The sequence below is a fragment of the Bufo gargarizans genome, chromosome 7, assembly GCF_014858855.1.
Source record: "Bufo gargarizans isolate SCDJY-AF-19 chromosome 7, ASM1485885v1, whole genome shotgun sequence".
In the NCBI taxonomy this organism is placed as follows: Eukaryota; Metazoa; Chordata; class Amphibia; order Anura; family Bufonidae; genus Bufo; species Bufo gargarizans.
This window is the reverse complement of record NC_058086.1, coordinates 165,292,085-165,304,906: the sequence shown is the minus strand read 5'-3', so window position 1 is coordinate 165,304,906 and position 12,822 is coordinate 165,292,085. Positions and strand designations below refer to the sequence as shown.

The 12,822-nt window shown below is 45.3% G+C and overlaps 1 protein-coding gene across 2 annotated transcripts in view; it reads right to left on the bottom strand.

The window, feature by feature from the left end:
• MGLL (monoglyceride lipase) overlaps window positions 1-12,822 on the bottom strand; it is a 65,491-nt gene that overhangs the window by 33,399 nt on the left and 19,270 nt on the right. For both annotated transcript variants that reach the window (XM_044301109.1, XM_044301110.1), the window contains exon 3: window positions 9,653-9,759. In XM_044301109.1, the coding sequence (XP_044157044.1) occupies window positions 9,653-9,759 (107 nt within the window). The remainder of the gene's footprint in view (window positions 1-9,652; window positions 9,760-12,822) is intronic.

Below are 12,822 nucleotides of genomic sequence, written 5' to 3'. Positions count from 1 at the left end.
AGTTATTGGCACCTCACTTGCAGTAATTACTGGAGGGGGGTCCTGTGCACATAGCAAGGGAGACGGCTAAATGGGTTTCTTGCACTTAGTTACATAGGATCTGCCACACAGAGACACATATGTCAGGGGCGCCACAACAGAGGGGACTGAGGAAGCAGTTGTGCTCAGGCGCATGTGCCCAAGGGGGCTTACAACGCCGTTGTCACATAGGAAGACTCCAGTGTTAAAAATGGTGGGAGACCAGCTACAGATTTTGCATTAGGTCCATGAGCTTCACATTACACCTCTGCCTATGATCCGGTTAAGCTGACTGAATGACAGGCATGCCACAGTAACCACTATAGGTGTGCCCGATAAGCATGCAAAGTGCCAACTTGGGGTATGGGATTTAATCTGAACCCTCTCTAGGAAAGCTGCAGGCAACCGAAACTACAGCATGGCATGAGCCTAAAAGCTATGGTCGTACCCCCCAGACCCTTACCCAAATGTGTAACTCAACTCAAGATCTGTGCCCACCCACCATATGCCAATTATAATACTGGTCCACCAGGGCGTGGGGGCAACTACTACCTCTGCTTTCCCTTATAACAGCGATCAGCTGCTGTGAAAACTACAACTCTCAGCATGCAAACATGCTCTGCTGTTCTTTTTACTCCCATAGAAGTGAATGAAGCATTCTGGGAGATGTAGTTTCTGAACAGCTGGAGTGCCAGAGGTTGCTGATCCCGGCCCTATAGCAATAACTGGAAGGGACCACAATCTGACCACGAGACGTGACAACTGCATCGAGGGGGTAAAGGTCGGAATCACTGGACCCCGGAGATTGGTACGCAACCTTCCCACAGTATAAGCCAATATTCAGCCTAATGATCCACCAGACACTAGTTACACCACTGAGGCATGAGGCGCCCAGTACCTCACGGAGGGGGATCTTGTATATTTATACCTACTTACAGCTTACAAGATATTCTTCTGCAATTACAAAACCGATGACTACGACGGGTAAATATTCATCCTGTGGCCCAAGAGCACACCCTCAATGACTCCCAGGAGCCCAGCCCCGATGCCGGTGATTATATAGGAGGGGCCCCTCATCTTCTACGCAATGTAATTATAAAAGTCACTGCTTACAATTCAACCACGGAAAGAGGAAAGGGTAAACGTTTTTGGAACTACAGAAGTACATTACTGCCCATCTAAAGTGACTTTACACCATAGATTTAAACTGGCTGTATGACATTAGAAGAACAGCGCCACTCTTCTCCATAGGCCATGGCTGGTATCACAGCTAGAATTCATTTTAATGGTGCAGAGCTGCAATACCAGATACAGCCCACTGGTAATAAATCAGCCATTCATTTTTAATATCGATGAATTAGGGGGGATACCTTCTCTGGAAACTCATAGTAGGTTAATTATGGTTTAAAAGGGGCCTTGCGATTTTGCAAAAAAAAAAAAATGCGCCACACGTGTGATCGGGTTGTATGTGGTATTGCAGCTCAGCTCTATTCATTTTACCAGACGCATCTTCGATCATCCCCTTTCATTTATACTCAGAGCAATAAAAGTTTTCACTATTTTCTTTTCTACGACGACCTCAGTTCTTCCAAAATCATTGATCGGTCAAGTGGTAAAACAAGTCATTATCATATTAGATGTTTTCTCCTCAAGGATGTGATGACTTAATCCACAAGACCGTCTACGATGATTCACGGGGAGCTCGTTAGCAGAGGGGATTTCCAATAATCCTGTAACAAATTCAGTCACTTCAAAGTCCCCTCCAGGTTTGGAGCAACCCAGACAGGAAGGAATCCAATCCCCATTCCCTGCAAGAATGTCTGTGCAACATTGTTTCCATAAGTAACATTTTATTCTTATAATTAGAACCAGGATCGGGAGGAGTTTGAAATGGCGAAATACTGAGAGAACCCGCCCTAGACAGGTGAGAAGACCACAATCAAGAATTATTCAACTTTAAGGTACGGTATTATAGTAGTTATATTCCTGTACATAGGAGCAGTATTATAGTAGTTATATTCTTTGTCAATTATCTTTTTATTGAAAAGAAGCAGACAGCATGTATAAAAGTGACCCGCATTGAGGGCAAAAATTCACATGCACATCAAAGTATAGCAACAAGGGGGATAGGCACATCCCACAGATAGGCACATACGTTCCATACAATACCAACATTATACTAAAACATCTGTTCTTGCTTGCCCTATCCGACACGCGCCCTTTGCATTAACATACATGTATATGAATGTCACTTAGTCTGCGGGGACATTTTATTTTTTAGGTGAACAGCAAGGCAACTGGCCTTACTAAACGAACCAATCACAAACTGGATCTCTAGGCACATCTTGTAAAAATATGCTAACACTGTCTTGGGGGTAAGACATAGCGACACACGGTATCAGGGTCAAAGACCTTTATTGAGCTGTCGCAGTAGATGTTAGACGGTAGCGCAACCAAGGATCCCACAATTTGGCATGTTGATCATGTGTTCTAGCCTCCCAACTAGCTAACTCCTCGAGACGTTGGATGTGGTCTACTTTATTTACCCATTGCATAAAAGTAGGCGGATCTGTACTAAGCCACCTCTGGGGGATTATTAGCCTCGCGGCCTGGATTAGCTGTGTGGCCAAGCTGTGTTTTGAGGGGGAAAGGTCTTTAGTGGGGAGCCACAGTAGGACCAACTCGGGAGACAAAGGCATCACCTTGTGCATAATCAAGTTAATGGTTTTGGATACTGTATCCCAGAAAGGCTGAATCTTAGGACATGACCAGAAAATATGTGAGAGCGTACCCTCCCCAGTCTTACATCTCCAGCAGCGGTCACTAGGGCTAAGACCTCTAAGGGAAAGCTGCTTAGGAGTCATGTACCACTGGGTAAGCACCTTAAAGGAATGTTCTTGAATCTTGACACACCTGGAAAAGCCATGCGAATGTGCGTATAGGCGAAGAACGTCTGTCTCCGAGAAGGTCCTACCTAACTCTGTTTCCCAGGTTCTCAAGAATGAAGGGACATCAGTAGAACTGGGTACATTCAAACCTAAATAAAATAGAGAGATCACTCTTTTATGCGGAGAGCTGGAGGTCAAAATTTTTTCGAAACCATGTCAGTTCTCGTTCATGAGCTAGGGTCCCTAGCAGGATCTTACTAACTGACTTAATGTCAGCCAGTCCCAAAAAATTGCAGGATCGCACAGCCAGACGCAGAGGGTGTTCAGCAGCCAATTTACTTAAGGCATCCTCCAAGAGCGTCTTAACAGTGAAACTCCTAAGGGCATTCCACGCTGAGGAAGTCCTCACTAACCTAGGTCTCGCAGCATAAGGGGCTAAATCTGCAGGCATGACTAGTGAGGGGTTACCTAGTAGTTTGCCGTCTTTGTTAAGTTGCTTAATCACCAGACTCGTTCCTTTAAGCAGCATATGGTTATGTAAGGATGCGGTGGGCAGACCCCACAGTGCGGCCCTCTGCGGTTGAGAAAGTTGGAGTATCTCCAGGTCAGTGCCCAGTGTAGAGTAATTAGGGACGTGGAGTTGCATCCACCGTCTAAGATGGATAGCTTGGTAATATAGCTGTACGTCTGGCAGAGCAAACCCACCCTGAGTCCTCCTCAAAATCAATCTGCTATGTGCTATCCTGGCTCCCCTCCCTCCCCACAGGTAAGTAGAAAACAACCTTCGCATCTGCGTAAAAAACGAAGAGGGAAGGAAGACAGGCAGCATCTGCATGACATAGAGTATCTTAGGTAGTACAAAGGCCTTCAGCAAATTCTTTCTCCCCATCCAGGAAGTGTATGGAATGCGAAGAGAGCCCAATAAGCGCTGCACCTCAGCCAATAGGGGTGTATAATTCAGCCGAAAAATATTGTTTGGATCAGCCGGGATCTTAACCCCCAAGTATGTAATGTGGGAAGTCTGCCATATGAAGGGTGTCTTGGCCTTAAGGGAGGACACACTTTTTAGTGGGGCTGTAATATTCATGGCCTCCGACTTGGTGTAATTTACCTTATAGTTGGAGACCTTGCCGAACAATTCAAATAGAGATAGGAGATGCGGGAAGGCCTCGACCGGGTTAGAGACCATTACTAAAAGATCATCGGCGTACGCAACATTGGTATACTCAACTGTATCATTCCTGGCCCTGACACCTCGAATACTAGGATGATCTCTGATTGCTTGCAGGAGGGTCTCCATCACTAATATATATAGGGCGGGGGATAGTGGGCAGCCTTGACGGGTGCCATTATGTATAGGAAAGGAGGGTGATAAAGTGCCATTTACTCTAATTTTAGCACTCGGGTTGGTGTATAAGGTCGTAACGGCCCTTTGAAATTGTTCGGGGATCCCAAACCTCTGCAATGCCATCCGCATGAACCTCCAGCTCACCCGGTCGAAGGCCTTCTCCGCATCAACACTCAGGAAAGTCAGAGGTGTACCTTGCTTTTTTGCCCACTGAATGGCCGTGACGACTCTGCAGGAGTTATGGTTCCCCTCTCTTCCTGGCACAAAGCCCGCCTGATCCTGGTGAATCAGTTTAGGGAGGAAGGAGCTGAGGCGAGAGGCCAAGATCTTAGCCCAGATCTTAACATCGACATTCAGGAGAGATATGGGCCTGTAACTCCCGCAGAGCGTGTGGTCCTTCCCAGGTTTAGGCAAGATAGTCACTGTAGCTTCTAAAGATTGGGTAGGGAGGCGTCCACCTGCGAGAAGAGAATTACACCAAGTCGTGAGTTGAGGACTCAAAATACTAGTAAATTTCCTATAGTACCCCACCGGAAATCCGTCCGGACCCGGGCACTTCCCCATGGGCATTGATTTCAGAACTGTCCCTACTTCTTCCTCGGTGACTGGGGTAGTCAGTAAGGAACCTTCATCCCTGTCAAGGCGAGGCAAATTTAGGTGAGACAGGAAATCTTCTAATACAGAATCTGCAGTGAAATCTGAACGGTTCAGTGTTATCATCTAGCCCGTATAGGTTTCGATAGAATTTTTGGAACTCCTTAGCTATATCCGCCGTTCTATGTAAAGATTTACCCTCTGCAGATTTTATGCTAGGAATGTACATAGCGTCTTTCCTTTGCTTAACAAGAGCGGACATCAACTTCGAACCTCTGTCACCATGAGAGTAAAACCGAAACTGCGCATATTGATACGCCTTAGCGTGGCAAACATTCAGGTGGTCCTTCAGTTTCGCTCTCATGAGGAGGAGCTCTTGTTGAGCCTGTAAGGCTCTAGACCTTTTGTGGAGGCTTTCAATCTCAGTAATCCGTTTAAGCAGGGACTGCAGTGTTTGTTGCCGATCCCTTTTAAGCTTGCAACCCAGAGCAATAAATTCACCCCTCATAACAGATTTATGCGCTTCCCACACCGTAGTTAAAGGGACGTCTGGGGTTAAATTCTCCTCAAAGAACCACTTCAGCCTCTGTGACAATGCATCCACTACCTCCCTTCTATCCAGCAGCGTCTCATTAAGTCTCCATTGTTTACTATGAGAAGGCAGGCTAGCTATATGTATAACCACCGACACCGGAGCATGATCCGAAACCGTAATAGGATCGATCGATGCCTGCTCTACCATATCAATGCAGGGGCTCGAAATCAGGAGGTAATCCAACCTTTTATAAACATTATGGGGGGCTGAGAAAAAAGTGTAATCCCTGACTGAAGGATGTACTAAACGCCAGGCATCTGTCAGGTTAGCATCTGATATGCATGAGTTAATACGGCCCAGGGTTTTCTGCGTTTGCTGAGTGGAACCATCTGAGGTATCTATACTAGGGTTAAGGGCTACATTGAGATCCCCGCCAACAATACAGATGCCCTCAGCGAAGGCTTTGAAGATTTGTAAAGTCTGCACTATCCAAGCTTTCTGACCTCTGTTTGGGCTATAGAGACTCGCGAGGGTTACAGGTTGGGTGCCTATTGTCCCTTTAACAAAAACAAATCTGCCCTCTGCGTCTGACTGTGTGGCTGTCATTGTAAATGGGACACTTTTGGCAACAGCGATACCGACCCCTCTTTTGGCCTTAGTATAGGTGCTAAGGAACCAATTATTGAAGTATCCCTTCTGGAGAGAGGGAACATTCTCTGACCTGAAGTGCAGCTCCTGGAAAAAGCATATGTCCGTGCGAGATTTCTTTAATAAGCGTAGAACCTGCGATCTTTTTTGTGGGGTATTGAACCCTCTGACGTTAAAAGACGTGCATTTAATCTGAGACATCTCACATGTACATATGAACCCACCAGCAGCCACCTATTGTCCTGTGCAACAGAGATCCATAACATAATAGAACTGACGTGTATCCATTATTCCGTGTATAACATAGGAACATGGCCACGTAACTGAACTTGTGGGGGATACATCTGACAACTCCCAAGAAGGAGCATACAGTCAGTATGCCGTCCACCCAGGTAATGCGCTGACACCAGGACTGCGCTAGTATACCCCTGATGTAAGACATGTGGGGGGGATCTAAGATCAAATACAGATCCTAGCATCCAGCAGATCCTGCTAACCTGGTGCCGCACTGAAAAACATCAAGTAACCTAACCCAGTATGAAATCCTAAACATTCTGGTAACATAACATGGGAAGTAGATGTAGAGTGCAGGGGACCGGAGCAAGACATAGGCCTATTAAACAGATAAACAAGCATGACTGCGTCAGATACCACACAAAATGGCCAAGTGATACTTGCTGGGCAGATAGTAGAAGTGTGGAGATGATTCTGTCCTCACTTAGCACTCACGGAGAGAAACTGGCAAGAAACCAGGGCGAACCCCTGAGACATAGCGTTCAAGTGTCTCTGGAACCAGGCCCCATCTTCCTCTTCGGCATGGCTTTGGACCACCGTTGAACTCCTGGCAGATCCGGCAGCGGTATCCCGGTCTCCGCCGAAGGCAGCCACGAGGGTATGTCCATTGGAGTGGTCTGGAGTAACTCCCAGGCCGCAGCTAGATCCTTCGGGACCCGTATGGTGCACCTCCTGCCCCCGACCGCAAACGTAAGGCCGAAAGGGAACAGCCATTTATATGGCGTCTTGACATGCCGTAGGTGGTCTGTAAGGGGTCGGAGGGCTCTCCTCTTATTCAGCGTCGTCGGCGCTAGGTCCTGGAACAGCAGGATCGTGGCCCCTTCATAGGTGAGTTCCTTTTGCTCCCTGGCCGCTTTCAGAAGGGCCGCCGTGTCTGTATATTTCAACAAGCCACATATAACATCCCTAGGATTTTCGTTATCCTTAGGCTTCGGTCTGAGCGATCGGTGTATGCGCTCAATTTCAATGTCCGATGCGCTTTCGGTGCCTAGAAGGGTGGCAAAGATGGCGGCGGCCGCTCCGGGTAGGTCCTCGTGTGGGATCAGTTCCGGTATGCCGCGTAGCCTAATATTTTTCCGCCTGCTGCGGTTCTCCTGGTCCTCAATGAGGGAGAAAGCTGTGTCCAAGGAGTCCATACATGCCGCGGTGTTCTCACTTAGTGAGCGGGAGAAGGTGAGTATGGCTGCTTGATTGCCTTCCAAAGTCTCCACGCGGTGTCCGATATGCTTGATGTCGGACTTGATCTCTTGGAGGTCTTGTAGCACAGGAGCTATAGCCGATGAAAGGGCTTGTTGAAGAAACTTCTTCGATATAGGCGCAATGCCTGTGAGCTGGGACCCATCATCGTGGCCTCCAGTAGCGCCATCAGCTTCTTGTGACCAGTCGTCTGGATCATGCGGCGCCATCTTGGGCGCCCCGCTCACCGCACCGGAGGGCTTCTTATTTAAGTACTTCTCCATGTCTGAGACCCCTCGATCTGGTTTAGGAGATTCAGTTTTGTCTCTAGGGATATATCTGCCGATTTTCCCCATACTTGTTGGGCTTTTAAGCGAGATAAACCAGGTTGCAGGATTGCATGAAGAGGAGCAGTTCCTACATGCGTCTGCTCAGGTCAGCAGTCAGACTCCGCCCCCCATAGTAGTTATATTCTTGTACATAGCAGCAGTATTATAGTAGTTATATTCTTGTACATAGGAGCAGTATTATAGCAGTTATATTCCTGTACATAGGAGGCTGTATTATAGTAGTTATATTCTTGTACATAGCAGCAGTATTATAGTAGTTATATTCTTGTACATAGGAGACAGTATTATAGTAGTTATATTCTTGTACATAGGAGCAGTATTATAATAGTTATATTCTTGTACATAGGAGCAGTATTATAGTAGTTATATTCCTGTACATAGGAGGCAGTATTATAGTAGTTATATTCTTGTACATAGGAGCAGTATTATAGTAGTTATATTCTTGTACATAGGAGCAGTATTATAGTAGTTATATTCTTGTACATAGGAGCAGTATTATAGTAGTTATATTCTTGTACATAGGAGCAGTATTATAGTAGTTATATTCTTGTACATAGGAGCAGTATTATAGTAGTTATATTCTTGTACATAGGAGGCAGTATTATAGTAGTTATATTCTTGTACATAGGAGCAGTATTATAGTAGTTATATTCTTGTACATAGGAGGCAGTATTATAGTAGTTATATTCTTGTACATAGGAGCAGTATTATAGTAGTTATATTCTTGTACATAGGAGCAGTATTATAGTAGTTATATTCTTGTACATAGGAGCAGTATTATAGTAGTTATATTCTTGTACATAGGAGCAGTATTATAGTAGTTATATTCTTGTACATAGGAGGCAGTATTATAGTAGTTATATTCTTGTACATAGGAGGCAGTATAATAGTAGTTATATTCTTGTACATAGGAGCAGTATTATAGTAGTTATATTCTTGTACATAGGAGCAGTATTATAGTAGTTATATTCTTGTACATAGGAGGCAGTATTATAGTAGTTATATTCTTGTACATAGGAGCAGTATTATAGTGGGTATATTCTTGTACATAGGAGCAGTATTATAGTAGTTATATTCTTGTACATAGGAGGCAGTATTATAGTAGCTATATTCATGTACATAGGAGCAGTATTATAGTAGTTATATTCTTGTACATAGGAGGCAGTATAATAGTAGCTATATTCATGTACATTGGAGCAGTATTATAGTAGTTATATTCTTGTACATAGGAGGCAGTATAATAGTAGCTATATTCATGTACATTGGAGCAGTATTATATTAGTTATATTCTTGTACATAGGAGCAGTATTATAGTAGTTATATTCTTGTACATAGGAGGCAGTATTATAGTAGCTATATTCATGTACATTGGAGCAGTATTATACTAAAAAAGAATCTGATCTGTTCTCATGAGATACAGTATAAGGGGAGCTCCACAATAAAATACATATATTTGGAAAAATCTTTTTTTCAGCATTACAGTTTATACAGCAGGTAGGGTTGTTACATTGGAGTGATGGATTAAACGGTTGGACGCACCGAGCTTTCATTTTAATTGATTACAAGAACGAGATTCCCGGCAGTAATGTTGCGTTAGACGCCGCAGGTTGAAAATAACTCTCTTGCCAACAAATTGCATGGAGATGTAAAACCGTTGGCATTTCACTTAGCAACATAAACCGGACTCACAATACCAGCAAATTATTTTACTGGCTCCCCATTGGCTCATTCAGAGAATAAAGGCTCTTGCCAAATATTAACTCCTTTCCTGCCAGTTCTTGGACTGAAGATGGGCACTTACCATGGTCGTGGGCAAAGACAAAGATGTTTAGGCCGACTAAAATCTGGGCCAGGTCATCGTAACGGCAGCAGTGCTCCCCAGCACCATGAACCACAAACACCAGCGCCCTGTAGATAAGATAGACAATGGGAAACAGGTAAATAGCTACATTTAGATCATATATACGGCATGTACTAAACGTGCCATCAAGAAGCTGAAGATCAGTACCGTCCGCACCGCTCAAGAGGGCAAATCATTTTGGACACATGCATGGAGTTTCTATGGGGTCAGGATTATGGAATCTAAGTGCTGCCATATGGTCCCTACTTGAGGATCTCTCCTTAAAATGGTACACCACGATGCCCATAGATACTCAAACCTGGAGTCAATAATCTGGGCCGATAGATTTCTCTGGGCGCCATATTAAGGATCCTCACGTCACAAATATGTAATATGGCCGTGTGCATGAGACCTGACTTGGTTGGAGAATTCACTCAAGGCAAATCCAATCCTCTGTAGGGAAATTGCAGAATTACATACATCCACTGAAATAACTGGATGAGTGCGTTATACACGTATGAGCCAGTTCTGTCAGGGCGTGATATGACATACGGAAAAAGAGGAGACAACCCCTTTAAAGCTAAATTTTGCACCAAGGTTGCATGGGCTTCGGATCTCTTCATTTTCCTGACTCGTCGTATATAATGCCCTCAATATTGCTCCTTCGACGCTGCACAAATCAGATGCGCATCCCCTTTAATGGCGGCGTTAACTCTTGGTTTATCATTGCACCTGCAAGTGATACTATCGTAAGGACTATCTGCAGAATCAGTTCCCCATGGGGGTCGCCTTCTGATGGATCTCATGGGCCCCGTTGGGGTACGACCTACGCATGGTGTGGGCAAGGACAAATGGTGCTGCTCAGAACCAGGTTCCAAATCTCTCTAATCTAGCTGACCCCCTCAATGTTTTCCTGGCGCTTATCGGACTCCGCAGTGTAATTTGTCGGCCGAAAAATCCCACCCTGCGAGAAACAGATGTCTTTTTGATGTCGGTGAAAAAACAAACAGCTCAAATTTTCCCTGTGGAAAAAAATTTGCATCTCACGTCGTCGCCTCATCCGCTGTGTGCTGGGCCTCAACAACATCCACGTAGAAATAGCAGATGTCCGGCCTTTGACCCTTCGCTGGTGTAGTTAACCTCTACATTGCCAGGGGGCTGAAGCTCCACATGAAACTGTTATTAGGGCTACTTTCACACTTGCGTTTTTGCCTGATCAGCAAAAACGCGTCTGTTCTGATAATACAACCGTCTGCATCCGTTATGAACGGATCCGGTTGTATTATCTTTAAAATAGCCAAGACGGATCCGTCATGAACTCCATTGAAAGTCAATGGGGGACGGATCCGTTTTCTATTGCGTCTCCATGGACTTGCATTGTGGGTCATGCCGGATCCGTTTTGCTCCGCATCCCATGACGGAAAGAAAACCGCAGCTTGCTGCTCTCCGGTATGGCAATGCAACCAAGCAGAAGGGAACATTTGGATCTCAATACCGAAAAATGAAAATGCTGGTGTGAAAGTAGCCTAAGACATCAGAATGTACAGTTGTCCTGGTCAAGTTAGTAAAAATTCTGTTGAGCCAATGTTCGGGACACTGGGTGACAACCAATATGGCCGTCATTACAGAAGAATACAGTACTTTTTTCCATGGAATCTAGGATTTCTCCAAACAACATTTCATTGTATTGTACATTGTACTACATTGTATTGTACAGTGACAATAAAGGCATCTTATCTTATCTTAGACTCCTGAATAGCCAATCTGCCTCATCTTGCAGTGCTTCATCCAACACCTCACTGTTGCTACTTTGCTTGACAGCTCCTTTAATAGCAGCCATATTTGTACCACCCTTTAATTAAAGGGGTTTTCCAGGAATCAAAAGTACACATAACAAGCATGTAGAAGTAAGTTTGTAATATACTAATCGTCTTAAAGTTGCATGAATTGGCCGTTCGGGAACCCGTTCACAAGACGCTCCTCTTCTTAAAATCGTTTGTCTGCCAGTCCGGGCTATGGATAGGATGTCTCTTCCACTGTGGAACTATGGGCACATTCAACGCCTGTCTTAATATCCCCCATAGCTGCTAGTGGATCGCCAAAGTTATGTAGAGACCGCTACATAACTGCGGCGTATCCACCGCCGCTTCTATATGTCAGCCAGCTTCATATTCTACGCCTAAACCAAGCATAGAAAACGATGAATGAGACGACCCCTTCCCACTATGGCGTGCGACAGAATCGGCACCAGATATACGCCACAAAAGTGTCGTATATCTGGTCTTAAATGACCCCCTGTCTTTCTGGTGCATGAGCAAGCTCCTAAATCCAACTCATCTGCGCATGCACCAGGGAGAGGAATGGTTCTGGCCCCGTCCACAGCGCAAGAGATATCCTGTGCATAGCCCAGACCTGTAACATGATAAAGGGCATGATGTTGGCGGATTTTCAGAAGGGAGCGTCTGTTCCCGAGTGCCCGATCCACGCAGCTTTGAGGCGGTAAGTACATTATAAGCTTTCTTCTATGGGCAAGTTATGTGTAATTAAGGTGGGTTTTTGGTGCCCATTGGGTCCCGGAAAATCACTTTAAATAATGGATGAATACAACTAGGCAGAAAAAGGCGACTCAAGGTCAAATATTAAAGGGGCAACTGTTCATATTCCCTATGAGGGTCTATGGACGCCACAGAGAGGTTCCCCTTCTATGAGTCACCAACAATCAGCGCCTCACTTCAGAGGACTCTGTATTACATGGACAGACATTCAACTGCATTGTAGTGGCTGCCACACGGGAAACAATCAGCCTTCAAGCAACTTCCCCTTAAAGAATTAGCCGTTTGCTGGGGGGGGGGGGGTCTTAAAAGTTCTAAGATTAGCAAAACAGCACCACGCCTGTGTATGGGTTGTGACTGGTATTGCAGGTCATCCCCATTAACTTTATTGCAGTGAATGGCAGCCAATAGCAGGCGGTGACGGGGACGAGCCCCCCGTCACCGCCTGCTATTGGCTGCCCCCGAATGCTCTGGGGGCTTCAGAAACAGGTGCCGGGGAGTGAGGTAAGTACATTGTGTGTGAGGGGCCTGGGTATATGGGAGGGGGGCATTTCAGGGGTTGGATAACCCTTTTATAGC